The sequence below is a fragment of the Apus apus genome, chromosome 19 (assembly GCF_020740795.1).
Source record: "Apus apus isolate bApuApu2 chromosome 19, bApuApu2.pri.cur, whole genome shotgun sequence".
Lineage (NCBI taxonomy): Eukaryota > Metazoa > Chordata > Aves > Apodiformes > Apodidae > Apus > Apus apus.
Genome location: NC_067300.1, coordinates 8609668 through 8637198, shown reverse-complemented (window position 1 = coordinate 8637198; position 27531 = coordinate 8609668). Strand labels below are relative to the sequence as shown.

At 47.6% G+C, this 27531-nt stretch overlaps 1 protein-coding gene across 2 annotated transcripts in view; it reads right to left on the bottom strand.

The window, feature by feature from the left end:
* Positions 1-213: 213 nt before the first annotated feature.
* Positions 214-27531, bottom strand: part of COL5A1 (collagen type V alpha 1 chain) — a 144197-nt gene continuing 116879 nt past the window's right edge. Inside the window, exons 38-66 of one of the 2 annotated variants that reach the window (XM_051636780.1) lie at positions 26463-26516; positions 26044-26151; positions 25761-25850; positions 25611-25664; positions 24880-24987; positions 23080-23187; positions 22592-22645; positions 21927-21980; positions 21610-21717; positions 21465-21518; positions 21272-21379; positions 21077-21130; positions 20589-20696; positions 19475-19528; positions 19050-19103; positions 18551-18604; positions 18057-18110; positions 17230-17337; positions 16747-16800; positions 16597-16650; positions 15973-16080; positions 15435-15488; positions 14722-14757; positions 13777-13830; positions 13127-13385; positions 12590-12702; positions 10451-10519; positions 6478-6711; positions 214-3356 (exon numbers count right to left, since the gene is read on the bottom strand). In XM_051636780.1, coding sequence (XP_051492740.1) covers positions 3210-3356; positions 6478-6711; positions 10451-10519; positions 12590-12702; positions 13127-13385; positions 13777-13830; positions 14722-14757; positions 15435-15488; positions 15973-16080; positions 16597-16650; positions 16747-16800; positions 17230-17337; positions 18057-18110; positions 18551-18604; positions 19050-19103; positions 19475-19528; positions 20589-20696; positions 21077-21130; positions 21272-21379; positions 21465-21518; positions 21610-21717; positions 21927-21980; positions 22592-22645; positions 23080-23187; positions 24880-24987; positions 25611-25664; positions 25761-25850; positions 26044-26151; positions 26463-26516 — 2568 coding nt within the window. In that variant the 3' untranslated portion in view covers positions 214-3209. Of the gene's footprint in view, positions 3357-6477; positions 6712-10327; positions 10397-10450; positions 10520-12589; positions 12703-13126; positions 13386-13776; positions 13831-14721; positions 14758-15434; positions 15489-15972; positions 16081-16596; positions 16651-16746; positions 16801-17229; positions 17338-18056; positions 18111-18550; positions 18605-19049; positions 19104-19474; positions 19529-20588; positions 20697-21076; positions 21131-21271; positions 21380-21464; positions 21519-21609; positions 21718-21926; positions 21981-22591; positions 22646-23079; positions 23188-24879; positions 24988-25610; positions 25665-25760; positions 25851-26043; positions 26152-26462; positions 26517-27531 lie in introns of both variants that reach the window. The other variant, XM_051636781.1, reaches the window with a different exon arrangement.

The following is a 27531-nucleotide window of genomic DNA, read 5'->3' as shown; positions in this document are numbered from 1 at the left end:
AGGATCTCACTGAGGGGGAAAAAAAAATAATAAAAAAAATTCAAGCCTGGAAGTTCTCTCCCTGGTGGTTTGGTTCATTATTTTACAGTCTATTACTCTACCTTCAGGTGCTTTCACTGCTCCTCTAATGAACTCTTCAGGCTCCAGCACACAGAGGGGTCATGGGCAAATCAGGCTGCAATCAACTTCAAGAAGACATTCACATCACGTTGGTTTAGGTGGAAACAGTAAACTTGATTTATTGAAAAAAAAAATCTATTACATTTATTCCTTTATTACACAGGTTTAAAATATTTAAAAATAGCTCTTATGGGCATTACACTTAAATTTTATGACATGTTTATTGGACTTTGAAGAAATGTACAATATGTCATTTGACGCTGTATTTTAAAAAGGGCCTTAGGTACTAAATTTTTTTTTTTTCCATAGGCTTTATTTTTCTTATCAACATTTGTTCAAGTCAATATATATATTAAGGGAGGAGGGAAATAAAATTACACAAAAAGAAGGTCTGCAAATACAAGTAGTAATTTTATTGCAATATACCGTAGCTAAGTGGTCTGGGGACATCGGAACAGTTTGGAGCTCAGTACAATTACAACACTGTGGAATTCAACAGAGGAATTTTTATTATTGGCTTTTTTTTTTTTTTCTTTTCTTAAAGCGAAGAAATAAAAGGGAAAAAAAAAAATAAAAAGAAGAAAAGCTCCCTTGATGAAAATTTGTAACAGAATCACATGACCTAGACAGACACACACGTGTGTACGTACATCAATATATGGCTTATCTGCTGCAGGGAGGAACGTGCAACCTTTTCTGACCTTCCCACTGTTCCTGAACAAGGCTCTTGCCAAGGTCACTGAGCAGCTGAATTCTCCTCTATATTATTATATTCTCCTTTTCACGGCTTTGCTGCCGGAGTCTGCAGTTTTTTAGGATAGCACCTTTTTTTGGGTTGTTTTTTTGTTTTGTTTTTTCTTTCCCACCAAATGGGAAAAAAGAACCCCATGAGAGGACACGACAGAAGAAGGGAGATGGGTGGACATGGGTCTCCCCGACCAAAAAGCACCGCGTGGCTTCGCCTCCCTTCCTTGGATGCTGCTGCTCTCTGCTTGGGAAGGAGGGGGGAAAAGACATCATCCATAGGCTTTTCTTCACAGTAAATGTGATGTCTTTTCCTTCCTGGTGAAAGACCCCCCCTCGGCTCAAGCATTGCTGTAATACTCCAGGCCAAAAAATAATACAAATAATAATAATAATAATAGAAATAAAAAAACAAATCAACAAACCACCCTGCAACAGCTCTTTTCCAGCTGAGAGATCGAAACAAGGAAAAACAGCCAGGGAGAAAACAAACGGAAAACAAAGAAGATGGTGTCAGCAGGTTGTGAGCTGAAAATGCTGCGTGAGAACACACAGCCATCCTGGCAGAGCCACGGTGGGAAAACCAGGGAAATTGCAGATTCCCGGGAGCACTGGGTGGGCAGGAACCCGCGGGGCTTCAGCATCACCTCAGGACATCCAACAAAGACATAAATTAGCACCACAAACATTCAGCGACTGAGTACAATCTGGTGTGGATACCACCATGTAAAAGGCATGGATATTCTTGGGAAAAAAGGGGGGAAAAAAGAAAAGAAAGAAAAAAGAAAAAAAGGTGAAAGCACATTTCATACTTTTTCTACCCGGGCCTTACAAGCTCCTGTGATGCAACGAAGGGAAGGAGCAGGTTTTCTACATAACAGGCATGAAGTGACATGCATTGATGCTTTTAGAATCAAAGACTGTAACACAAGCCTGCAGACTGTGCTGAAAGTGGCTAAAAAGCAAAGGCTGATGGGAGATTGGCCAGTGGCAGGGCATCACCAGTGTTGTGTTAAAGTCACTCAAACAGATAGCACCACAGAGACATGTAAAATTACAAAGCACCTTTTTTTTTGGTTTTGTTTTGTTTTCCTTTCATGTTTTACATTTGATATTCAGAGAGGACAAATGGATTCCCCTGCCACTGCAATCTGCCGCTGGGAATGGATGGTTTAGATTGTTATTATTTTAAAAGAGTGCTTCAGGAAAAAAAGAATTAATTTAAAGCCGTGTCAGTTAAGGCAAGCAAATGTACAAAAAGGCAGAGACTCAAAGCAGATCCTGATTTTAGATCAGGGTTTTGTAGAAATCTTGTTAAAAAGTGGCTTTCATTTCCTGATTTTGAAGCAAATGATTCCAAAAGGCATCTGTGGCTCAGGGGGGTTGGTTTGCCCCTCTTTGGGCCCTCATCCTGCAAAGACTCATGTTTGGGTGCAACTCCCAAACCCCTCCAGATCCAAGCTTGGGGTTGGGAAGAGGCAGAGGTGGTGGGACACGAGCTGATGTCTCCAATCCCAGGTGGGATGGTGGTGGGAAGGGTGGTGGTTGTAACACAGACAGGGTCACATGCATGTTTTGAAGCCAGAAACACTTAAACATTTAAAATAATATACAATACAAATATTTACTTACAAACATACAAAAATATAAGCACCTTTAATAAATGGGAAAGAGATGCCCGCTGTGACTTTTCACTCTCAAATTCATGGGGCTAAATTTTGTAAAATGTAGGATAACACAATGCACTGGAGAGATGAAAAAATCTGGAAAAGGCCACGACATCTCTTTGCTAGAGCTGATCCAAGTCTCATGGAAGTCACTGAAATGCCTCCGAGGAGCTTGGGCAGCATTTGGATTGGAGCCAGGACTGCCGGAACTTCAACGTCAAGCTGAAGGCAGGAGTTTCAAGTGTTTTCCATTTTCCCCTTAGAAACAAACAAGCGAACAATCATCTATAGACAAGCTCGGTATTGCTTTGTGGAAAGAAGAAGAAGAAGAAGAAGTCTTTGAGGGTGGTGGGGTCTGCTCGGTGGCTGTGGAGCAGCCGTGGTGGGAGCAAATGGTGGCAGTGGTGCAGGGCCAGGTCTCCGGGCCACGCGTGCGGCGGTCGGTCATGCGATTCTGCATCCGTGGTGGGAATGGGCTGGGTTTGTCTGGGTGTGGTGGCACAGAGGAACTTGGGCAAAAGGAGGAACAAAATGGAAAAAAAATAACCCATCGCTGTCCAGTTTCAGAACGTGCATGTGACAAGGAATTCTTTTTTTTTCTTTTTTTTTTTTTAATTAATTAAATGGCGCAATGAGGTTACGAGGTTGCTCATTTGGAGACTAGTTTTCAGGTGGCTCTTAGCCCATGAAGCAAGCTGGTCCCACCTCGAATCCAAATTTCTGTGATGCTTCTCCAAAGTCATTGAACATGATGTCAACTATAGGTACTTGCTCTACTTTGGGTGTGTTGATTTCCAGGATAGTCTTCTGATAGCCCTTCTTTGCCTGATGGGGAGAAGATGGAGAGAGAGGAGCTCTGGTGATGCCTCCAACCCAACACAGCAACAAGTTAGCATGAATGAGCATCCACCAGCCAGCTGGGAACATGGTGATGATCTTGCCCAGACATTTTCTGAGCTGAACTAGAGGCACCCAAACACACATTTGCCTCGCAGATAGAGCAGGTGTGCTCTCAAGTAGGATGGTGACCATGGAGCAAAGCCCTGGGAGATAAGTGGCCTGAGCCCAGATTCTGGAGCAGAAGCAGCTGCTGTCACGCAGATCAAAAGACACTAACTCTGCTGTCAGCACATCTCAGAGCTGGAACAGGAACCTGGTAAAAATGTGGCTGTGGTTTAGTTGTTTTGCCTCCCCGAGGACACGTATGGGCTGTTGAGCAAATGTGAGCTATTTAATTTGAATATATTTGTTTGACTATTATCTGAGTGCTACCAGAAAGATCACATTTACAGCTTGATGGAATTCACAAGATGATGTTGTCTTTTATCGTGCCTGGTAGCCATGCAGTTATTTCCAAAATATAAATAATTATTAGAGGAGCAGAAGTGCCCCCGAGGGCATACAAAGCTGCACAAACAAGTGAATTTATGGAGCAGCTTTTGGCTCTACCTCACCCTCTGATTTGTGCACCTCAGAAGAATAGGCAATATCACTGCTACTGAGAAAGGGCTGTAAGATGAGGAAAACAACCATTCAAATACCAGCCTGAATCATGAGCCCTGGAGATCCGCTGGTGGTGGCTGCAGCAGCCTCAATCAGAGCCAGAGCATGAGTCCTACCAGGACCTCTGCTACAACTCAACCTCATCTTTCATATGGTGGGGGTCAATGCTAAATATCCTGCTCCTGGTTCTGGGAGGATGACCTACCAGGGATCAGGGATGGTAAAAAAGATCCACAGCCTCTTTCTGCAAGGCTGCAATAAGCTCCCTTGGCATATTTTACCTGCTTTTTATAGCCTGCAAGAAGGTCTCCAGCAGAGGAAGGAATGGGGCATGTCAGTTTGGAGGTGACGCCCAAAGCTCTGAGCCAGAAGATGCCAGCTCTGAGTTCCACCACCACACCAAGGTTTGGCCAGCCTCTCCCAGTGCTCCTGCCTTGGGGGTCTCTGTCGTTCCTCCTGCTTTAGCTCTTGCCATGGTTGTCATTTGTCCCACTGAGCCTGGCAGTGCTAACAGCCACCCTGAGACCACCCAGGCAAACTCAAAGGAGCTACAGCCTTGTTCCGTGGAAATATCCCTGCTCAGGGAGAGAAATGCAGGGCACCCCAGCAAAATAACCTCAAAAAATAAAAACACAAGGGTTTGCACCAGGCACATCTGCCTTAAAACGTGCAAGGTGGGATTTTGCAGCATCCCTGGGGCTTAAGAAGGGAAAGAGAGAAGATGTTTTGTACTGAGGACACGTTGCATTAGCAGGAGATGTGAAGCACTTAAGGATAAACTTCCCCATGTGGCTTCCGAGCATTTCCAGAAGTGGATGGATGCCCTTTCCCTCTCTGCCAGAGTGTTAAAAGAAGAAATGATTCTAATCTGATTTTCCTCATTGCTCCTACATTAAAAAACACGCCTGTGCCAGAACAGAATCACTTTCATCTCAAATTATGCAAAGGGTTTTTTTTTTCTGTCAAACATCTCAATCTTGCTGTCCCGTGGGCTTCAAGTGCTGCCGTTGCAGAGGGGGAGAATCACACACGTTTTTGCACCAGCAGTCTGGGGCTCTGAGAAAATGGAACCAGCACTTGATTTACCAAATGTGTAGCTCCTGAGGATAGATTTTTTTTCAGAGCTCAGGGCCAGGTTAGGCACCCAACAGAAGGAGGCAGAAGCAAAAGAAGGATGCTGGACCCTTCTGGAAAATCTGCCTGTTGCTTGTAGCCACAGCGAAGGTGATGAGCAGGGGGGCTGCAGTGGGAGAGGAGGCTGCAGTGGGACACCTGCTTCTGCATGCTGGGCAAAAACATCATGGGGAACAGAGCTAGGGAGAATGATGCTAGAAGTCACATTTGAAATGTGAGCAGGGATCCCAACCTCTATCTCTTGCATCCCGTAGCATCAGCTCATAAAATAACAGAACTGTTTTGTTTGGAAAAAAACCTTTAAGATCATCAAGTCCAACTGTTAAGCCAGCACTGCCAAGGCCACCAATAAACCATATCCTTCAGCACCAGATCCACAAAGCTTTTAAATCTCTCCAGGGATGGGGACTCTGCCACTGCCCTGGGCAGCCGGGACCAGGGCCTGACAACCCTTTCAGTACTTAAATTGTTCCCATTATCCAATCTAAACTTCTCTTGAGGCCATTTCCTCTTGTTCTTTCACTTGCTACTTGGGGGAAGATACCAACCCCCCCTTGCTCCAGCTTCCTTTCAGGGAGTCAGAAGGTCTCTCCTCAGCCTCCTTTTCTCCCAGCTAAACAACTCCAGCTCTATATCTTGCTATACAGAGTTGTGCTTTAGTCTGTCCTTTCCCAAGGGCACAAGTGGCTCCCAGGAGGATCAGGTGTTTGGAAGCATGGAGCAAAGCAAAGCCTGGTGCTGGGGCATCTCAGGGGATGCTGGGTCCGGGCTGGATCCACCCCTGTGCCCAGCCCAGAGCCCTCCTGGGACTGCACACAGCAGCGTGCTGCAAAAACACCTCAACCAACCACTGCCAAACCATGAAATCTCTGCCTCCAAGGCTGCCTGAAGCACTTATAAAAATTACCATCAAAGCCTGCAAAACTCATACACGACTGGCTGTCATTGCTTGCCTCTCCCTGTAAATGGAGTAAGAGCAAAGGCAAGGGGGATATTTAAAAGCAACTGGTGGTTCTAGGCAGGTCCCTTCCTTTATGCACAGCCAGCAGTAAAGCAGATGAATCCATTTTCTAGAGGTGCTGCAGCTTCCCCTGACCTTGAGTAGAACAATGGATCCCCAGCATAGGGAAGAGCAAGCTCCCCACGCTGGGGACAACCCTCAAGGCAACTCCATCAACAGCTACAAGGAATTCAGAAGCGATTTGCTCCGAGGCCAAGGGTGTTTGCTGGCTAACCAGAGGAGGGGACAGACCCCTCCAGCACCGACCGCTCTCGCAGGGCCTGGCCGAGCCCAGCCCTGCCCACGTACCGCGCAGCCGTCGAGGGCAGCTCGGATGTAGGGGTTGTTGTCGTAGGACATCTCCTCATCGTTGGAGCCCAGGAAGCGGATGGCCTTGTCGTAGCTGTTGGTGGTGGCATCGTGCCAGGCTACAGACTGGTAGCAGTTGTAGGTGATGTTCTGGTGGGCCGAGGCGCTCAGGAGCCGGAGGAAAGTCATCTGCACCACCCCGATGGGGTTCCCGTCCGAATCCACGTAGGAGAGCTAGGAGAAGTGGAAAAAGGGAAACACTGGGAAGTTGAGGGGCAATGCAACACATCTGGGGGGGCTTGCAGGACCACCAGCCTCATTCATCTTTATAACCTTGTGTATGGGGCTTGGTCTCACCAGCCCAGCGGGCCACAGGCCTGGCTCCTGCCACGCTACGGGCACAGGGCTGAGCTGGTCCAGGGCAGTTTATTTCTCTTGCTGAGTGTGAGGCTGAGGCAGGGCAGGAGGAGAAAGGAATGGGGATTTCAGCCCTGGTTGCAAAAAGCTGCAGTACTAAAAATCTGGTGATATATGTCTCGATTTTATGCCAATACTGAGCATAATTCTCCTGCTTTTGAAGAGGAGAGAAGGCAGATTTATGTAAGGGTTTAGGGCTTCCTTTTTTATGTCCTATTTGACATGATTTTCTGATTGCTGTATTTTCTTTTGCACACTCTGGCAAATTTCCCAGGAGTTTTTCCTGGACACCACGACCCTGGTTTTGAAGCAATCTCTGCATTTAACCTGCAGCAATCCCATTCCTGCTGCTGAGGGTTCTGTGCTGCCCTGGCCAGCGAGGTTACATGCAGCTAGAGGGGAAATGCATTTGCTGCCCTTAGGGCACGTCATGAAGCACTGAGCTGGCACAGGGATTTGCTCCATCCTGCACATCAGTCTCCTTTTCTCCCCTGAAGGAGAATAGTGTCTAGAGATACATTTCTGCAAAACATAATTTATTGAACCCCCCTCCTCCAGCACTGAGGGGATTCTGGAATTTCAGGGACTTTCATACCCCCTCAGGGAAGCAGATGTGCAGTGGCACAGTTGGTTTGCAAGTATAAATTGACTGTACTTGAGGTGGCATCTCCAGCCATGGCCAAGCCACCAGGGCTGCTGTTTGGTACTGTCATCTACTGTCATTAAGGGGTTTTCCTTAAAAATGACCAGGAAGAAAATACAGGCACACAAAGAGCGCAGAGTTCTCCAAGGTACCATGAAACATCAGTGCGAGCTGCAAACAGTAGAAGAGATTCATAACCAGACAAAATCATGAGTAAAACGATAAGAAAAATAAATAAATATACCAACCAGTTGTCAGGATACTGTTGCACTGTCCTCCTGAGAGTTAAATATGACTGACCATGAAAGAGCCACGCATGCCAGGAGGAGAGCTACCAGAAAACCACCAGGACGTGGAAGGAGAGGGACATAACATGTCAACTGATTGGCAGACACCCAGCCACACATGGCACTACTGAGCTGCAGGACCTGCTTCTCTTTTTCTCCTAATTTCAAGTCAGTGCTTGGCTTGAGAGCCTGACTGCTTGTTAAAGGGTCTCAGTTCCTTCTCTGCCTCTGCCCATTTCATGCAGACCTGTCCCAGCTTTGCAACTGGAGTCACTGGGAACTGGCTGTGTGCATAAGGCTTCCTTGTGGGAAAGTGGTTTTGCAAAAATCAATCCTTTCCTGTTTTCCCTGTGACAGGATTTCCCAGAGGCAAATGCCATATGGCTACGAAGGACAAGATAGGTGGCAGGCCTTATTAGAGCTACTGAGAATTGTGTGTGACACACAGAAGGAAAGCAGAGGCCAGAAGAATACATTTTATCCCTCTAAATGCAGTTTGGCTGCATCACGAGAACCAGTAAGAAACCAGCTCAAGTACTCTATGCTGTTGATTAATGATGGTGCAGAAGTAACAAAGCAAGATATTGTCCTTCTATTTCATATTTGCTGTTCTCCTTACTGAAGCCATCTCCAGAAGAAAGGCAAGTACCTTCATGGCTCTGCATCTCATCCAAGCACTGAGATCCATATAGAGCTCCCCATGTCAGTGTCCTCTCAGGAACCACGTGGAAATCTTCCCCTTGTCTTTGGGGATCCCCATGGGCTCAGCCTCCTGAGGCACCATGCTCAGACTGCATGAAAAAGCACCAGGGACCTTCTCCATGGGGTGACAGGAGCAACACTGCACCCAGAGGGGAACTCAAACTCATTCATCCCACAGATTTCATATGCTCTTGGATCCAGGCAAATGTCTTCCCAGTTTACAACTATCAAATATGGACTGGGGTGAAATGAGAGGTACTTAGAAAAATTATCAAACTTTTCTTTTCTAGCTTGTGTGTTTAACAGTTTTATGGTTTGCTCAGGCAGGTCTTCTACGTGCTGGTGGCTTTTTTTTCTAAGCAGAAAATGCAGAAGGCTAAAAAAAGCAAGGAAATGGCAAGACAAAGGCGAAACAAAGGGCTCCAAGTAGCACTAACATTCCTATTTTTTTAAAAAATGGGCCCTAAGCTCTAGGTTGGCAATTGAGCCTCTAGCGTAGCTGATAAGCAGACTGGGAAAAGGAAAAAAAAGCTCAGAGAAGATGAATAAATGGAGATACTCCATATTAACTGATGAAGTGCTCTGTAATGAAGCTAAGAGTAGCTGCCCTCCAAGGAGCTGGGAGGCCGAAGCCTTGGCTTTGCAGCCTTCTTGGGTGATGCAGAGAAGCTGCAGAAGCCGTGTCCTGCTGGTGGGCAGAATCAGAGCAAAATGTGTTTAGTGGCAATGAAAGGCAGCTTAGGGAAACAGAAGCAGTGCTTGTCTTTGTTGTTTGCCTTTTAAGGTGGAAGTTTGGGGCACTGCACCAAAGCCCTGCCCTGGGGAGAAGGTGGCTGCCCCGGGCAGCTCAGTGCTGGTTAGAGCATCTCCTGCTCTCGGGGGCAGGTTGGTTTTATCTGCTGAGTATTTCCTTCTTCCCTAATTCTCCTGATGTAACCGAGCTTGCTATCTGCATCCTGCTAATCCTACAAGAACTGACACAGGTGCGGGAGGTGTCTGCTGCTTCAGGAGACCTGGCAACAACTCATCAGTTGCTGCTCTGACATCCCTAACAAGGGCTGGGGCTCTGCAGGAACGATCTGTCCACAATGTGAATATCTTGCTAGAGGACAAAATCCTACAGCTTCTTCTCTGCTCTATGTGTTGCTGTCTCGCTTGCTTGCTGTCATCAAGCAATGCTTGACCTTACAATAGTTCTACCTTGAAAAAATCTTGAATTGAGACTAAGTCAAATTCCTGTCCCTGCTTGGCAAACAAGCACGGCTTGAAATCTTGCTTTAAACCAATGAATTCACATCTCCTGAGCTCTGAGGGTGGCTCATCTCCAGTGTAGGAGATTAAATCCATCTTTTGGGAAAAACCAAACCCAAACCAGAAATATGTAGATCCACAATCTCAGCATGGGGACACCCACTTTGTCCTTGCCATAAGGGAAACTGCTTAGGAGACAGCAACAGCCTCTCCCGTGGGATGCAGCCCCTCCTGGTGGGATGCAGCCCCCCGCAGTGCTCTGCAGAGACACACCTAAAACAACTCCAGCTTTGCAGGGTCCCCCAGCACATCAGTGTCTCCTCTCCTAAGGCAGGGCAAAGCTCATCACCCGCTCCTGGCTTTCCAGTCAAGCAGACAGGAAAGAAATGTCCCCACTGGGGCTTGTTTCTTTCTCAGAATTCCACCTTAAACGTTTTTACTGCAACTTGTGATGGTTATTAGCCCAGCATGCAGAGTGCTACAGGTCTGGCCATACCAAAGCAGATGACACGCTCTGATTCAGACTAGAGGGCCAAGGTTAGCCACTTACCAAAGACCCCCGCTTGTACTGACTATACCATGTGGAAGGCTTTTCTTTGGGCCAACGAGCCATTTTACTCTGTAAAATATGACATGGGTTAAAGAAAACCGAAAGCACCAAGATGCATCTTACCAGTTTACCGCGCTTGAATTCACTGAACCAGGAGCCTGGGTTTTCCTTTGGCCAAGAAGTAATTCTAGCCTAGTTTGTGGACAGCAAAGAGGGAAGAGAGAAAGAAGAAGAAAAAAAAAAAGAGATAAAATAGTTACATTCAGTTCCACAAGCAGAGTCTGCATGATTTATAGAAACTGTCCAATTTCCTTTAAAATGTTTTCTTAATCTTTATACACCAGTAATAAGATCAGTCAGCAGAGCCCCCGGGTGCCAGCAGCTTCTCAGGCAGAACAGGATGGTGTGGTGCTGCCCAGAGCTGCCTTGGCACCAGCCTCCTTTGCTAAGGGCAAATGCTTTCTGCCTCCTAGATACTTTGGATGCAAAACCAGCAGTGCAGGCTATGGGCAGGAGAGATAAAAGGAAAGATACAGAGGGAAAAAGGAAGTATCAGGGGTAAAAAGATGCTCTGATCTTCATGGGAGGGCTGGGGTGGAAAGCGTCAGTAACAGAGAGGGCTGCTGTCACTCCAACACCAAATCCAGATCCTGCAGGGCTGGGAAGGCAAAGAATGGGATTAAGGAAAAGCCTGTGTCTGTGCAGCAGAAAAGTGCAGCATGGGCAGTGCATCCTTCAGAGCTTGTGCTGGACTGTCACATGTGATGGAGCTCCAACTACCTGGAGCGAGGCAGGAGGTGACCTTGACAAGAATTGGGCTGTTGGAGCATCTTTCACAGCAGCCCTGCCTATGCAGCTGAATCACCTTTTTTTCTTTTCTTTTTTTTTTTTTTTTGAGTCAGAGCAGAAGGAAGGAGCGTGGCTGCAGGCTGCTCCCTCACCCTCCCACAAGCTCCTTCACTTCTGCTGTAAATCTCTCCAAAAACAACAGCCAAGCTCTATGCAGGTGTCTTGGGATCGTCCTTTCCTTTCCAGTACGTGAACCATAAATCAAATCCGTGTCTTTCTGCTGGGTTAAGGATGGACTGAAAGGGGATAGGGCTTAAACTCTGCTGTGGCTTATAATAAAACCACTCAGCCAATACTTAATGCTGGTGTGGTAGCTGTTTTCACTCTTCTTCAAGGAAAAAGAGCAGGCTGAGGCTGTTTCTTATTTATGACTCCTGCAAAAGTGTAGCACAATTTGCATTTGAGGAGCATCACAGCCTGTGGTCAGAAGAGCAGCTCCACAGTGGATGAGATGGGGCCAAAGAGCCACAGGCAGACGCTGCTTTTTAAGCTGTCAACATTTTGAGGAGAGCCATGGCAAGTTAATGCAAAGGAGAAATTCATCTTCTATTTAAACAGCCCTAACAACAACTCCAGAAAGATCTATGTTGTGTGTTGTTTCTCCTGTGCTGCCACATATTTCTTGTGGATGAAACTCAGCAAACATCTTCCACTAGAGTGGACAGCCTTGCCAGCACCTTAACCCAGCTGCAGGGGACACTGGAAGAGATCTTCCAGGCCACTTTGCAAGACTTTCTGCTTGGCCAGCACAAGAGCTGGTCCCAAGGCATCCGGGAGAGCAGCACCAGAAAGCAGAGTGTGGTTATGGGGCAATACTGATGAGTACAGGGAGCTGAGCACATCATTACACAAATAACTGAATCAACCTTGTGCACCAATGTCAGCAAGAGCACTAAGGCTACTTGCAGTCATTTGGGAAACCAAACAACAACAACAAACATCGGGAAAAAACAACAGGAGAGAAATATTTATCTGCTCTGTCTGAAGACAGGGAAAGGATAGAGGAATCAGTGGTGCTTCTGCAATCAGACAGAGAGGCTGCAGCAGGAAGACAAGGCACAAGTCAAATGAAGCTCATGGAGAGCCACAGTTCCTGTGCCAACAGCCATCTCTGCCTTTGTAAAGCAAAGTGAAAAAAATGAAGGTTTTCACATTTATTATGCCTGGGAAAACATCAAAGACATGTCCCAAATCACAGTTTAAATCTGAGTTACTCAAATAAATTCTCTTTGTAAACATATCCCTTATTATTTTAGAAGCCAACGTTGTGTAACAAAGAAATGTTCTGAATCTTTAATCCTGACTTGCTATTATTCAATTCTCCTGAAACTGACTGCCTATGAATATTCATATTAGGAAACAGTATCTTATCACCATGATGTAAGGGGGGAAAAATATGTTGTGTGGACTTACTCCTTCAGATTTCTTATCAGGGAAGATGCAAGTCTCTCCACCAGCTGTGAAATTACAGTAAACTTTGAAAGAGTCCCTGGAACATCCCTGGTTTGGATCAACCCAGTATTCACCTGGACGAAGGGAAGAGAAAGGAAGAAAGAATCAGCACAGTGAAGGACAGATGCTGGGCACTTCAGCAACCATCCATCCAGGGATGGTTCATCTCTGTCATAGGCATTTATATGTGTATTTTGGAAAACTGGTCATGTTCTGATTCCAGATAATACTGTGGCACCTTACAGGAATAGTGATTTTTTCATCATTTATCCCCATTCTTAGAACAGCACAGAATGTTTCAGTGGAAGGGACTCACAACAATCATCTAGTCCAGCCCTTCTCTACATGTTCCTTCTTTGTCAGCCACGTTCTTTGTGAGGCACCAGGGCCAGGGACTCCCCAAATTATTTTTCTTCCTGCAGTCACTTGTACTCATCGTGTGGAGCTGAGAAGCCCAGAGTGTTTGCCCCACATCCCCTCTTCTGTCCTGGCACCCACCGTCTGGGAAATCAGGGTGACAGAGCTGCAGATCCTTGCAGGTACGTGCTGGGTTATGTTGAGTGCCCAATGGATGCTTCATTTGCTCAATTTCCAGTTTCAAGGAATTCAGCGACCCGAAAATTTCCTCCATGCCATCTGCATAGTCCATGTAGTTGTCAGCATTTCCATCATCCACCAGCTGGCTGGCATCAATGTTTCTCCTGGTCCTCTTGGAAGACTGGATGGGCAGTGGCTGGATGACTTCTCCAGGAGGACCCTGGTTTGTGGGGAGAGAAGATACAACTTCTCATTGCGTGGGCAGTGGGGAAGAGACAGAAGAGGCAGCCAAAGCAGCATCACAAGATACACACTAGACATGTAAAACACCCATAAGTTGTCCTGAAGAAAAGGTTAGAACATTGCCTTCATCTTCTCTTGTCATCTTCCCCTTAGTAACTTCTCCCTTCACATCCTGCTTTACTCCCCAGCATCTCTAAGAAATGCCAATCCCTCATCCTGCTTTCTTCTTCAGCATCTCTAAGAAATGCCAATCCATTGCCAGGACTCTTTGATATGCTGAATATTTTTCCAGAAATCTACCTCCTAATGTTGCAACATCCATTGATTACGAACCTTATTTGACACTTCACATAATGGGTTCTACTTACAGGAGGTCCTGGGGGCCCAGGAAGACCTGATTCACCCTTTGGACCTGTTGGACCCTGGGTGGAAAAACAAGGAAAAAAAATGTATGAGTCACTCAAGAAAAAGACTTGTCACTTCTGTCACATCCCAAACATTGTTTCTTTTAATAGTTTCTTGTGGGAAAGACTTTCTTCCTGTCCCTTCAGGCACACAGGAGGAGTCTCCTCACATCCCACCAAGAAAATCTCGTGGGAGGTGTCCCTTCCCACACAAGGGGGTTAGAACTGGATGATCTTTAAGATCCCTTTCAACCCAAACCATTCTATGGCTCTATGAAATGTTAATTTTGGTTATTTTTGTTATATTTATTACTTAGGTAAAAGAAAAGATCAGTCAAAACTTGGGGTGAAACCCTAAGATTTTTCTCAGGCTCCCAGCAGAAAATGATCTTCCAATGTATGAAAACGTTGACACTCCAAATCAATTAAACAGTTATATAAATAATAAGAAGAACATCTTAAAATTAATAAAAACCATTGAATTCTGCATGGGAAAATGACTTTAGGAAGTTGCCCAGAGGAATTTTTAGCTGCCTGCACAGGAGATCTGTAACTCAAAGCTTGCTTCAGTCTCATTTCTCACCCAGCTCTTGCTTTCCAGCTCGCCTCCTCCTGCCTCACAGTCTATTTTTAATACCCTCAGCTTTACAGCAGGAGGTTTTCTCCTAAGGCCTATGCACTGGATTCCTCCTTGTGATCTTTGCTGCACTGATGTTCAATGAAGCCCAGTGTGTGCAACAGAAACCTTCCCCAGTTGTCACTGTGGGGCTCAGACTGCCTGAAGAGGCTGCAGTTGCTACAGTCGTCTTTGGCTAATTGCCTTAATGCCACTGATGTGGAGCAGTTGCAGCAGGTTGCACACTTAATAAGAGCTCTTTAGCTTCTTCATTTAACAATGTCTGTACTCACTGATGATCCTTTAGCACCTTTGGGACCAGGTGGACCCTGTATAGAAAAAAATACAGAAAGGAGTCAGTACATTTCCTAGCAGAGAAGTCAGTCTTGCCTGACAGACAGAGCAGTGATATATAAGGTGTTTTGTTTTTTTTAAATTCACTTCATTTCTCTTTCCACTTTTCACATCCACTTGGGTTTGGTGTTGCGTTCATTTGCCAAAGTACAAAGAGCATTTGTGTCAGACCCATCTGTGGCAGTGCTCCACAGTCCTGCCTGGAAAAACTGCTGTGATTTCCATAAGCCAGAGCTGACCCTGGCTCCATGCTGAGGATGCCCACCACCAGCAACTGCTGGTCACCCAAGGGTGCAGGCTGCAGCCTTCAGGCACCCAGTGAAAACAAAATGCAAATAGTACCAAAAAAATAAGCACCACGTGAACACAGATAACCCAAAAGAAAGGGGGAGAGGAACAGGGTGGGTTAAGTTCCCTGCATCCATCACTCCATGTCCCCTGTACCCATCTTAGCTCAGGTGTCACCCTCCAGTGCTCCTGTAGCTCAACCAAGTGGTTTTAATGGGCTGAGCTGGGCAACCCCCTTCCCATCAGCATCCTCAGACAAGGCCAGGCCAGAAGGCATGTGCTGGGTGTATCTGGGAGCACCAACGTGAGTCCAGAAGGACTATATAGCTCCTAAGGAATGAGAAGACAATTATTTGCCCCGTACCGGTAATCCTGGTGGCCCTGGAGGTCCAATTGGTCCAGAAGGACCTGTGATACCCTGAAAAATACAAACAAAACATTGATTTTCCTGAAATGATGCTGGCCTATAGCTACACAACAAATGTGTACTTGCACATGAGCACCTGGTGCTGGAGGACTCCATACAAATCTGGAGCTTCACCTGGTTTTTACCCATGTGCATGATCCAGACAAGAGCACAAGAAGGGAATCTCATCTCTTGCTTGGGCTCATGGCTGTAAATATCAGTCCTCTAGATGTATATTTAATGTTACCATTCCTCCAAGGCTATTAAGACTCTTTTCATACAACACTGAGAATCTGATTTCTACTAAAATGGGTCATTTTTGAGCCTCTATACATTTCATATGTAGAATAAACCACATTACTATAGAAAATATTCCTCAAAAAATTAGCAAGAGTGTCCTGCCAAGGTCAAGTATCCTGCTGTGCTGTACTTCCTGAAGGGCAGCAAACCCCACAGCTCAGAAGCACATTGCATGAAGGTCTTATGGAAGATTTACCTGCTCTCCTTTGGGTCCTGCTGAGCCCTGGGGACCTGGGAGACCTCTGTCACCCTTTTCTCCCTGCTCTCCTGGCGGTCCAATAAGACCAATTAAACCTGGATGACCCTAGGGGAAAAGAGCAGATGTTGATTATGATCTCTCACCTGAGGTAACCAACAAAGACATTTCTAGATATAAACCCAAGTATCTAAGGTGAAAGGAGTCTGTAGCTATCCCTGACACCTAGAAGCAGCAGAACAGAGCAAAGCTTTTTTGCAATCAAAAATTCTACAAATACAGGGAGAGAAGTGCTGCACTGGAGCTGCTGTGGACTGCATGTCACCTTGTTGCCATCACTGCTGGTGATATGGGTATGAGAAACCTGGTCTTGGATCCAGGCAGCAGCACATGCTCACCCACAGCACAATGTGGTTCATCCCTTGGGGCACACTCACAGCTCTCCAGTCCTCCCTTTAGGAGATGTCCAATGCTTCCAGAGCATGAGAGCAGGCACACAGGGATGGTGGCACTCCTCAGCCTTGTCCTGCCAGCTGCAGGACCCTTCTACAATGACATTTTCTTCCCCAAACCCAGACACGGAAATCAAGTCACATGCAGCAAGGTTGTGTCAGCCATTCTCACCTTCTCCCCTTTAGGACCAGAGTCTCCTTTAAGACCAGGCAAACCCGGTGGGCCCTTTGGGAGGCAGGGGGGAACAAAAGAGAGAATGAATTCATGTAAAATGCATTCACCCATTGCAAAAACTCATGACATTTGATCATCAGGACCTACCAATGGGCCTGGAGGACCATCCGGGCCAGGAGATCCTGGAAGACCTTGTTCACCCTGTAAAACAGTGCAATTCCCTCAAAACAACCATTCATGACAGCAGTGCTCCCAGCTGGGATTCTCATTACTCACCCATCTCCAGTCCCTGTGCCAGGGACTGTTTGCCCTGGCTTCTCACAGATGGTAAAGGCAAAAGGATTTATGTTCCTTTCATGCTCAGAACTCTACTGGAAAAAGGACTTTGGAGGTCATGGAATCTCCCATGGACAGTGGGTCACCAGACCCCAAAAAAACCCACATGCTGGGAGACCATGGTCTTCGTTATATGATTTCTGTGACAGATATTCTATCTGCTGTCAGGCATTTAGCACAGACAGAACATTACACTGGAAGAGAGGCATCTTCCAAGGCAGATGGGTTATGGCAAAGCACCAGGAACAACCCTGCCCAGCTTTCTCAGACTTTGCTCAGCTTGGGAACACTCACGACTGGACCAGGAATCCCTCGGAGGCCATCGGGGCCAGGCTTTCCTGGAGCACCTTGGGGACCAATTGGGCCAGTCTTCCCAGGAGGTCCTTCCAAACCAGCTTCACCCTAGATGCAAGAGGAAACGTGGTTTAATTTGCATTGGGGCATCAAACAATCCTCAAATAGGCTGTGGCTGCTGCTAGATGTCACAGAGTGAACACAACTCCATGCAAAGCACAGAGAACCTGTTGGTTCATTTTCCCACTTAAATGGTGAGGACAAGTCTCCAAACTCCTCCACTTTTCAGCCTTGCCTATTCCTGCTGATTTCCAGCAGGAACAGCCCTTTGGCTGTGAACTGTCTGGAACAGGAAGGTTTCCTGGGTTTGCTCCTGGGAGATGAGCTAGCAGAGGACATCCTCTGCCACCAGAGTTCCCATGGCTGCCTCAACAATGGGACCTGTCCTTGGCAATCCCACTGCACATTCCCCCAGCACCCCTACCATAATGATCAAGGTCCAATAAAGCTGTGTTTGGCCTGGGAAAGCAGGTAGGGCTGTACAAGCCATAATATTTACAGCATATTCAATTGCCAAAATGTCACTTCATCATTTCAAAATGAGAAAAACATTCCCATGACCTTACCAAGCCCTAATTATCTCCACAGCATTTGTTAAAAGATGAAATATAAGCTTAGATTTGAGGCCAACTGCTCCAAATCCAGGCTAATTGCTTCTAACAAAGAGCAAGATCAAATCACTGCCTTTCAGACCCCAACATTGTCAGAATATGATCCTTTTAGCATACAAAGGACATGGTAGAAGTGAAACCCCATTCTGCTCTTACCTTGGCTCCTTTTTCTCCTTGCCTTCCTTCAGGACCAGCTGGACCAGGAGGACCCTAGAGAAAGCACAAAATAGATGCAAAGCACAATTAGATCACACTGCTCTGAAACGGTCCATTGGAATTAGCAAAATGATGCTACAGCCCCAGGGAGGAAGACAAAATGGAGACAAATCCATCTGAAAAGCTTTTTAAATTGGCTTCTTGCTAAATGAATCCCTGGGCTCTGCCAGCAAGGCAGGAAGAACAGGAGCATCTCATACTTGTAGCTTCTTTTGGGTGGTAAAATCTCAAAAAAACAAATCTATGGGATGCAGTTGACAAACTCCCACCAATTTCCAGTGGCTGTAGATGGTGCATAACTTTTTTTTTTAATGATTATTACTTTTTTTTGTATATGTTACTGCCTTGCATTTACTGTAGACCTAGTGATAACATTTATTTCAAAAAGTCAATAGAAGTATATTTAGAAAGACACTCCAAACCAATCAACTTACCCTTTTTCCTGGGGGTCCAGAGGGGCCTGGCTCTCCTGTGGGACCAGGGGAACCCTAGATGGAGAGGGGAGGAGAACAAGCCATAACTGCACCATGAGATGTAGTGGAAGGAGGAGCCAAAGTGTCAAACGTGAGTGGAGATCTGGAGTTGATGCTGAGCTGAGGTGTGGGTGGGCAGTGCAACTCCCAACACCTCCCTGGGGGTGCAGGTGGTATCTTGTTTTATCCCTTCCCACCACCCAGTGCCAGAAGGCTCAGCAAAGTCAGCCTGAAAGCCTGAGAGTTTTGTTTTCCCCTAAAGTTCTCGTGTGCTCTCAGGATGGAGGGCTGAGCAGCCTGGATGGACAGGAGCAGCCAGGCTGACATGGACAGGAGGAAGAAGCATCAGGGCAGCAGAAGCTGGTGGGGATTAGATGCTCTGTGTCCTTCTGTGTTAAAAGTCCTTGGACCTGCACACAGAAACCCATGAGGAACAGATCTCATCTACCCAGTTACTCACAGTCTGTCCAGGTTCACCATCGTCTCCTTTGTCACCAGGAGGACCATCTTGACCCTAAAAAGGATTAAAAAGAAACATGCAGGTGTGTCCGGGGTACAAATCGAGTTGAGCAGTGTCAGCAGCAGCAGGTCTGGTTCAGCTGCTAGTCATGTCACTGGGCACCATCCCTCCCCATGTCCCCTTGGGAGCACTGGCTGCAGCAAACACCCTGTGTCAAACACTGTGGAGAGCAGCATTTGCACAGCTACTGCCCCAAAGGTTGTAGCATGGACAGACAAACAGTCTGATGGTGGGAATTCCTACTCTCTCCCAAGTAAAGGAAGAGCAAATGCCAGAGGAGCTGCTGGGGAATCAACAGCACACAGTTGTGTTTCGTAAAACCAAGAAGAGGAACCTAACCACCCTTCTGTGAGACAAACACTTACAGCTGGACCAGGTTCTCCAGGAGGACCAGGGTCACCAGGGAAACCAACTGGACCCTGCAAAGAGAGAAGAAGGACATTCCCAAGTCAGAGAGATATGACACCTGGAGAACTGCAGAGCACTAGTGCTGGCTGCCCCAGTAACAACACGAGGGGTCACCCTATGGAGCAAACCCCAACACTCTACCCTAAGACACAATTCCAGACCACACATCCCATCTTTGCATCTTCAGTAGTTTCACCTTGCCACAGCCACCAGTTCAGCTCTGCATCCAGACTACATGAAGCTCCAGTGTCAACACTGGGGATTTCATCAAGTGTTTCACAGATCACCGAACAAGCTGCAGCGAAATCCTCGCAGCTTTGGGGAACGTGCAGGTTAGAAGATTCTGCTTTGTCTTACTACATGATGTGTAACATTTTTCACACGAAGATCCCCTCAAAGCATCTAATGACTGAAACACTTCACCATTCCTCTCCACACAATGTCTACTGTGGACTTCAAATGATTTGGAGACCAGCGTTCAGACACCGGGCTTCAAGCAATAACTGGTATCCTACAAACCCATCTGTTAAGGGAGATGACTAACTCCCCTGCCCCCTCTGCTGTTCCATGCCATCTTTACTTATCACATAATAAATTTCTTCAGCCAGCAAGCATCAAAGAAGCCAGCAAGATAAATACTGTACCATTGTCATAGGGCATAAATCAGTAGAGCTCCACTGGCTTCAATAGAGCTACAGCAATTAGCATCAGCAGGGATGTGACCCTGGAGGTACAACTCCCAAGTTCATATAACTCTGTTCTGGTGCAGAAGACCTTGGTAATACATAAGCTCAAGTGCAGAGGAAACCTACTGCAGGCCCTCTCCATAGGGGTGAGTTTTCTGATAGCCTGCAAAAAGGACTAATAATTGAAGTATTGCTGGAAGGTGTGGTACAGCTGGGTCTTTTCCTCATTAGCACCTTAGAGAAGGGAACTAATATCACATGTTATTAGAGGAGCAATTCTCTGGCTGGTAAAGCATTGGCAATTTCCACTGAAAAACTTCCAGAAAATATCTTTTCATGCAGCAATCTGCTGGACAAGACAAGCACTGCTTAAGGGGGTACTTACAGGGCTGCCTTTGGGACCATCATCGCCTGGTGGACCTTTGGGGCCAGGTGGACCAGCAGCACCAGAGGGACCTGCTTCACCTTTTTCACCTCTTTCACCTTTAGGACCCTGTAAAGGACAAAGGGTGTTTCTGTCGTCCAGGAAAACAACTTACTAATCTCTAATTATCCTTTAATCAGTTCTGAGAAAGAAGCCCTGCTTGTATCTCAGAACGTGAGGACATGATTTAGCAGTCCCTTCCCACAAAGATGGAATGGTGTTCATGTTGTTCAGCCGTGGGTAGCCCATATTCAGTGACTAATTGTTAGACTATAAATACCCAGTAACGTGGTGATGTGTCACCTGATACCCAAACCAAGGAGGGGGCTGGTTCAGTCCCTGCAGCCCCATCTACATCCTTCAGCCCCCCTTGAACCAGCTCCTCAGGGGACACCACTGAAGAAAAGGTCTTCTTCATCACAGCAAGAGCCACCCTGTTGCACACTTACCGGGAGGCCAACCTCGCCAGGAAGACCAGGCTCACCAGACTCTCCAGGTTCACCCTACAGAAGGAAAAGAGGGTGATCACAGTTCTATTTCTGCAGGGTTTTCTGTTGACTTAGCAAAGCCCCTGTGTGAGTGTTGTAGCAAACCCTTTTTGGGCTTCAATCAGGGTTTTCTGGATGCTTTTCTGGGTGATTTACCTTCTCTCCTACTGCACCAGGATTTCCTATTCCCCCAGGAGGACCCTGTGGACCATCTGCTCCTGGTGGTCCTGATGGACCTCTGGGTCCAGGTGGGCCTGGTGGGCCCTGAGAGAAAAAGGAGGCAAATTTAAGATGTTTCTTGGAGCAATGTTGATGTCACTACGAAAAAAAAAGTCTGAAACCATCTTACCATTTGCCCAACATCACCTGTCTCTCCCTTCTCACCAGGTGGTCCAGGCAAACCCTGTGGAGGTGGAGGGGAAGAGTTTTAGCTGCGGACATCTCACAACCCCAGCTCTCATTACCCTGAGCCCTCCCTCAACACTGCAAATTACCTGCAAGCCCACCGGGCCGGGGGGACCAGGAAAACCTCGAGGTCCTTCATCACCTTTCTGACCAAAGAGGCCTTGCTGTCCCCTGGGACCTGGCTCTCCATCAGCACCCTATGAAGAGAGAATCTAACACAGCTTAGCAAAGGCTCGAGGTAGATGCCAAACCCCCTCCCCACCAGCTCCTGCTGCAGCCAGGGGCAATGTCCAGCTGGTGCCGTGGGCATTGGCTGTGCCAGGCAGAAACTGCCACCTCCTGCTGTGCTTCCCAGGAGATTTTATGGTAGGAAAGGGGATTTCTGCTAACAGGGGACAATACTCACAGCTGGGCCAGGTTGACCAATGGGACCCTGTGGGCCAGTAGGACCTGGTGGACCCTGTTGTAAAACAGAAGTGCAATGTCACCATTAGGATCACAGAGTAAGAAATCCCTCTGGAAAAGGTGATGCCCTTCAACACAGCCCCCATGAAATGTGCATAAATTCCCAAAATGGGAAGGGTGGATGGGGTCAAGTCTCCCCAGACACACTAACATCCCTCAGCCCTGGTGCCAATGGCATGGGAGACATGTCTGAAGAATTGTTTGCTTCAGCAAAACAACAGCACACCACTCAGTTCTCTCTGGATAGTTTTGTGTACTTTATTTTCCATTCCTCAGGCTCAGAGCAGCACACCAAGGGTGCTGCAGCACGTATGAGAACCACAGCTCAACACCCAACTTTAATAGCAAGGGCTGATGAAGTTTCACAGTTATTAGCACAGTACATGGGCGACATGGAAACATCTCAGTGTGCTCCCAGGAGCTGGAGGATCACACTTCAGGCATTTGCTCTTTTTTACGTCGTGTGGGTATTTGATAAAGCAAAGGAGAAGATGAAACAATGATAGGAAGAAATTAAAATGACATTGTTTTCTGTCTCCAGCAAGTCACACAGCAGAGCCATGCTCCTCCAAGGGAAGTGGCTACCACAACATCCACCCCACTTACCTGCTCCCCTTTGTCACCCTTGCTGCCCTTCTGGCCAGGCTCCCCGATCTCTCCCTGCCAGGTACAAAGGGTCACAGTTAGTTCACTTGGTCACCACATCCGTATCTCAACATTGAAGCAGTAGCCCTGTGTGTCTGCACCCTCATCCCAAAGATGCCAATTCCCACAGAAATACCCTACAAAGTTCTGGAAAAGACCAGAGATTTGGCTGCTCCAGGTGTACCTAAACCCTTCTGCATCTGTTAGCAGCAATGGGTGATTCATCCCAGCTAATGTTTTCTAAGATTCCTCCAAGTCCAGAGGAGCTTCCAGAAGGAGTGGGGAAAGGTAAGGAATTTGGGAAGGCCAGACACCCTGGGGCAGACCACCTCCTACAGGCTTTGGGAAGCAGCACATCCAACCCTAAACAGCAGGAGTGTGGTGGCAATGGGGACACATCTCCCAGCTCCTTCCCAGAGTGACCCAGTGCAGCAGGGAGCTGCTCCCACCTTGTCTCCATCCTCTCCAGGGGGGCCAACAGGACCCGCTGGCCCCGGCAGTCCCACCGGGCCCTGGATGCCATCCCGGCCAGCTGGTCCTTGTGGACCCTTCTCACCCTGGGAACAGAACAAGCAGGAAGGTCACACAGAGCTCTCCTCCACCCTCCAACCAACCCATTACATCCATTAACGTTTTATTCAGCTGCTAATGACCCCTGACTAGAGGGGCATGTACAGCAAAACCGGTTTCCAGCTGATACTTCTTCAGGCTCTCTGAGCTGCCTGGAACAAGGCAAGATTTCTATCTTGAGAGATAAAGACAGAACAAACAAATCTAAACAGTGAGTACCCAGCCCACAGCTGCAATTTCACTGCTATAGCAATACAATCAGATTTAATCTGAACCCTCTGCCATCTCTCTCTGCATGACAAACAAGACCCCAACTAGTTTTTATTCCCATAAGCCAGTTTTTATTGATTCTGGTCCTGGCTGCCCCAGCACTCACTGCCTGCTTGCTCCCTGGCTGATCCCCAACTAACAGGGAGTCTCAGGAGCCCCCAAGCTCCTCCTGAGCTTCTGGACAAAGAAAAACACTTGAAGTGAATAAAGCAATCTCCTGGCCTCCTGCTTAAACATCTACCAGTATTCTTTGTACCTGGAGCCTTCAATCATATTTTTTTGTTTATAGGAAGTAAACAGTGAACATTTTTCAGTTTCCTTGTACAGAATTTAATTACATCTGATTCCTGGGTTCTCTCTTCTGAATAATTAGATGCCACCTAAATTGCCTATTCATCTATCCACAGATACATCACGTAGGTACTTGGCAGGACAGATGTTCATAGAGCTGATTCACCAGGAAGCTCTCGCCTCTGGACTAGCTGCTGGAGTTTTAATAAGCCAGCAAACGTGGGAAACAGTGGCTGATAAACACTTTTGATCACAACAATCAATCACCCTGAGCGTCCTCGTCTCCTCTGAACTCGCGATGCCAGCCCCGCTGTGGGCTCTGAAGCTGAGCTTCAGTTTGAGGCAGGTTTTTGAGTCCCTGCAAAACCATTTGGGTTCCTCCTCGGGACTGTCACGGTGCTGTTCTCTCTGGGAACAGAAATAGTCCTCCCAGCCCACCCTCCCCAGCCCGCACGTGACACTTCCCACGAGTGGCAGGGGAGTGAAAGACGTGTGAGTGTGCGTGGGCTGGTGCCAGCGCGCGAGAGGGACCATATGGCAGGACTCAGCCGGGATCTGCTTGGGCTCTGCCTGGGAGCAGCACTTTCCACGGGAGCCAGTGGGACGCCTGGGAACACGGATGCCACGCAGCACCCCGGGAAATGGAGCCAAAACCTCCACAGCACCTTCCTGTGCCGGCCCCTGGGGCAGAGCGAGGGTCGGGACTGATTTGGGCTCAGTGGAAATCACTGCTGCTGGTGCACCCCTGTGAGCAGTGGTGGGGTTGGCTCCCTCCTCTGCCAGAGGCCCGTCCTTTGGCTGTTTGTCACTAGGAGGACACGCAGGATGTCATTTCACCTGTTCAATCATCATCCTTTCTCATTGCCTGAAGACATTTTGGTCCCTGGGATCACATGCATTTTTGATAGCACAGGTGTCCCAAACTGGGCAGCTGAGCAGCTGATGATCAGTGCTCTGATGCCCTCAAGATGAGAAAATTCCTTCCTAATTGAATCCCCCACTTCCTTTTTTTTTATTTATATATATATATTCTATACACCTATCCCAGGGAATGTCTCCATGCTCAGCTTCCTACTACATACATTTCTATTTATGTTAATCTTTATATGGGTACTTACTGGGGCTCCCTTTTCACCTGCAGGTCCTGGAGGTCCCTGGGGGCCAGGTCGCCCTGGCAACCCTATTGGGCCAGCTGATCCAGCAGGACCACGCTCACCAGGAGAACCCTGTTTGGAGAAGAAGGAAGGAAGCATCAAATTGAGTATTGAGCTTGATCTCTCTACAGCAAGAAATTCAGCAGTAAGATGCTGCAGTGTATTGTGAGTGAACGGGCACATCTGATGGGGTGACTACCACGGGATGACTTGGTACCATCAGCCCAAGGGGCCCTGCAGCTCTTTTTTTAAATGAAAATCCCTGGAGGGGCTGAGTTCTCCTCTGGATGGGGCAGTTCCTGGGAGGGACACTATCAGCTTGGAAAAAAACCATGAGCTACTTCATGGCCAATGCAGCAGGGAGAGCTGGATAATGAATATTTGCTTCCAGTAGGGCTGAACTGACCATGGATCTCAAGTGGGGACAACTTTCAGAGGGAAAGCTGGTGATTTTGGAGCTCTTGATGTTCCAAATCATCCCTGTTCCCTCAGTTTGTCACGTATGTTCACAGCTGACACCACTAAAATGACTGAGCTATTACATGTGTGTCTTGTAAAATACAGCAACACCCAGCAAGTAGTTAGTTAGTGCTAAGGAAGTAAGGGATGAAGCCCCAGGCTGTGACTAACCCTCCTCTTGGGTTGCCAAGCTTGTTTATGTGTTAGGTGGTGCCTGCAAGGGGAAGGATACTCACTGCTGGACCTGGGGGGCCTGGGGGACCTTCGTTGCCTTTTAGCCCTGGAGAACCCTGGAGGGAAGAAAACAAAGTCATTCGGGGAGGTGGGTTCTGCACCCACCACCTGGGCATCTTGCCCACTGGAAGGACCTGGCAGCCTCTACTCACAATGGGGCCAGGGAGACCTCTCTCTCCAGGGAAGCCTCGTAATCCCGGGGGGCCGTCCTTCCCTGGCAGGCCAGCAGGACCAGGGTCCCCCTGCAATGAGAGTGATAAATCCCTGAGGATCTGCAGACTCCACAGAGACCCAGCTCCTCCCTCTGGGCTCAAGTCGTGTGAGGCACTGTGGAACATCACACGTCTTGTCTGAATCATCTCTCTCCATCTCTGGGAGAGAGGCAGGAGTTCAGGATTGCAAGCAGGGTGAATTCAGCAGGCTGCTGGTCCCTACCTTGGTTCCTTCCTTCCCAGTGAGGCCAGGAAGACCTTGTTCACCTGGGGGACCCGGAGGGCCTGGATGTCCCCGTTCACCCATTGGCCCGGTCTCACCAGTTGGACCCTGAAGAAAGAGAGTTCAGGGAGAAGGTGGCTATCAGCAGAACCAGTGAAGCAAGAGATACAGGCTGTCAGTTTGCTCCTTACGTTGCAATGGGATGGAAGAGCCTCCTTCCCTTAGCTCCCCACTCAGTTTCAAAAGTTTTCTCGATTTCAAAGCCATCAAGCTTGCTTGGACATGACTTTACCTCCCCTGGAAGAGGAGTCTCTGTTCTGTATAACCTGTGGTCCCACCAGCTCCAGCTGAGCCACCAGAGCTCTGAGCACCAGTGACTATGAGCTACAGGGGCTGGTGCAAAAGTATTTGTTTCTTACCTGAGGGCCTACAACACCAGGGGGTCCTGGAGGGCCAGTCTTGCCTTGGAAACCCTGTTAGAGAAAAGGAAAAGAGAAACAGATGACATTTCAGACAAGGAGTGCTCCAGCAAGGGTCATAGGCTGCCACCCAATGCTCCTCCTCTGACCAAGAATGGGTGGGCACCCAAAGACAAGAGAAACAAGAAATCAAACAGGAAGGAGAAAATGTGTATTTGTACATTTATACAAGGGTGAAACAGAGGAAGGAAAAGGGATTCCCGAAGCTCAGCTCTGCTGTTTCAATGGAGCTACTGTGGAATGGCTGAAGGACAGGCCAAATATCTATACAAATAATGAGCTGTGCTCATAAGGCCTCTGGATGAAATGGCTGTTAAAAAGGCAGAGTGTGCACAATTCTTAATAACCATGTCCCTTCTCCCACTCTCCATTCTGATTTAGGCTTAGCTCCTGGGAGCTGGGAGCCTGGGTGACTGTCTACCACTTTTGACACCTGCAGCCCTGAACTCCAGCCCTGCTGAAGCCACAACCCACCACCCTTGGGAGCTGTGTGAAGCTTTATTTCCTTCATCAACATCTGTTGAAATAATTCAGTGCATCCAGGCAGAACACTTTTCAGGATCAAACCCTCACTCTGGATTTGCATGTGAGTGTTTGCAAGGCTGACTTTCCAAAGAACTTGTCTCAGCCTGTTGCCCCTGTCCAACATTAGTGTTACTTGTTGAGAGACCAAAGTGACAGATGTTGCTGCTTGTGTCCCTTTTCCTACCCCTGTTGCCTGGTGGCACTGCTCAGGTCCCTTCAGTCATCTTTTCTTCTGCACTTGTTAAATGGGTGTAATGAGCCTATTTGTTCCCCTCCTTGGCCTTCCTTTCCCCTCGTTGCCCCTGCTTTCCCCTCCTTGCCTTGCCCTTAGACATTAGAAGGAAATTCTTCACTATGAGAGTGGTGAGACACTAGCAGAGGTCGCCAAGGAAAGTTGTGGAGGCCCCATCCCTTGAGGTGTTCAAGGCCAGCTTGGATGGGGCTCTGAGCAACCTGGGCTGGTGGGAGATGTCCTTTCCAAGGC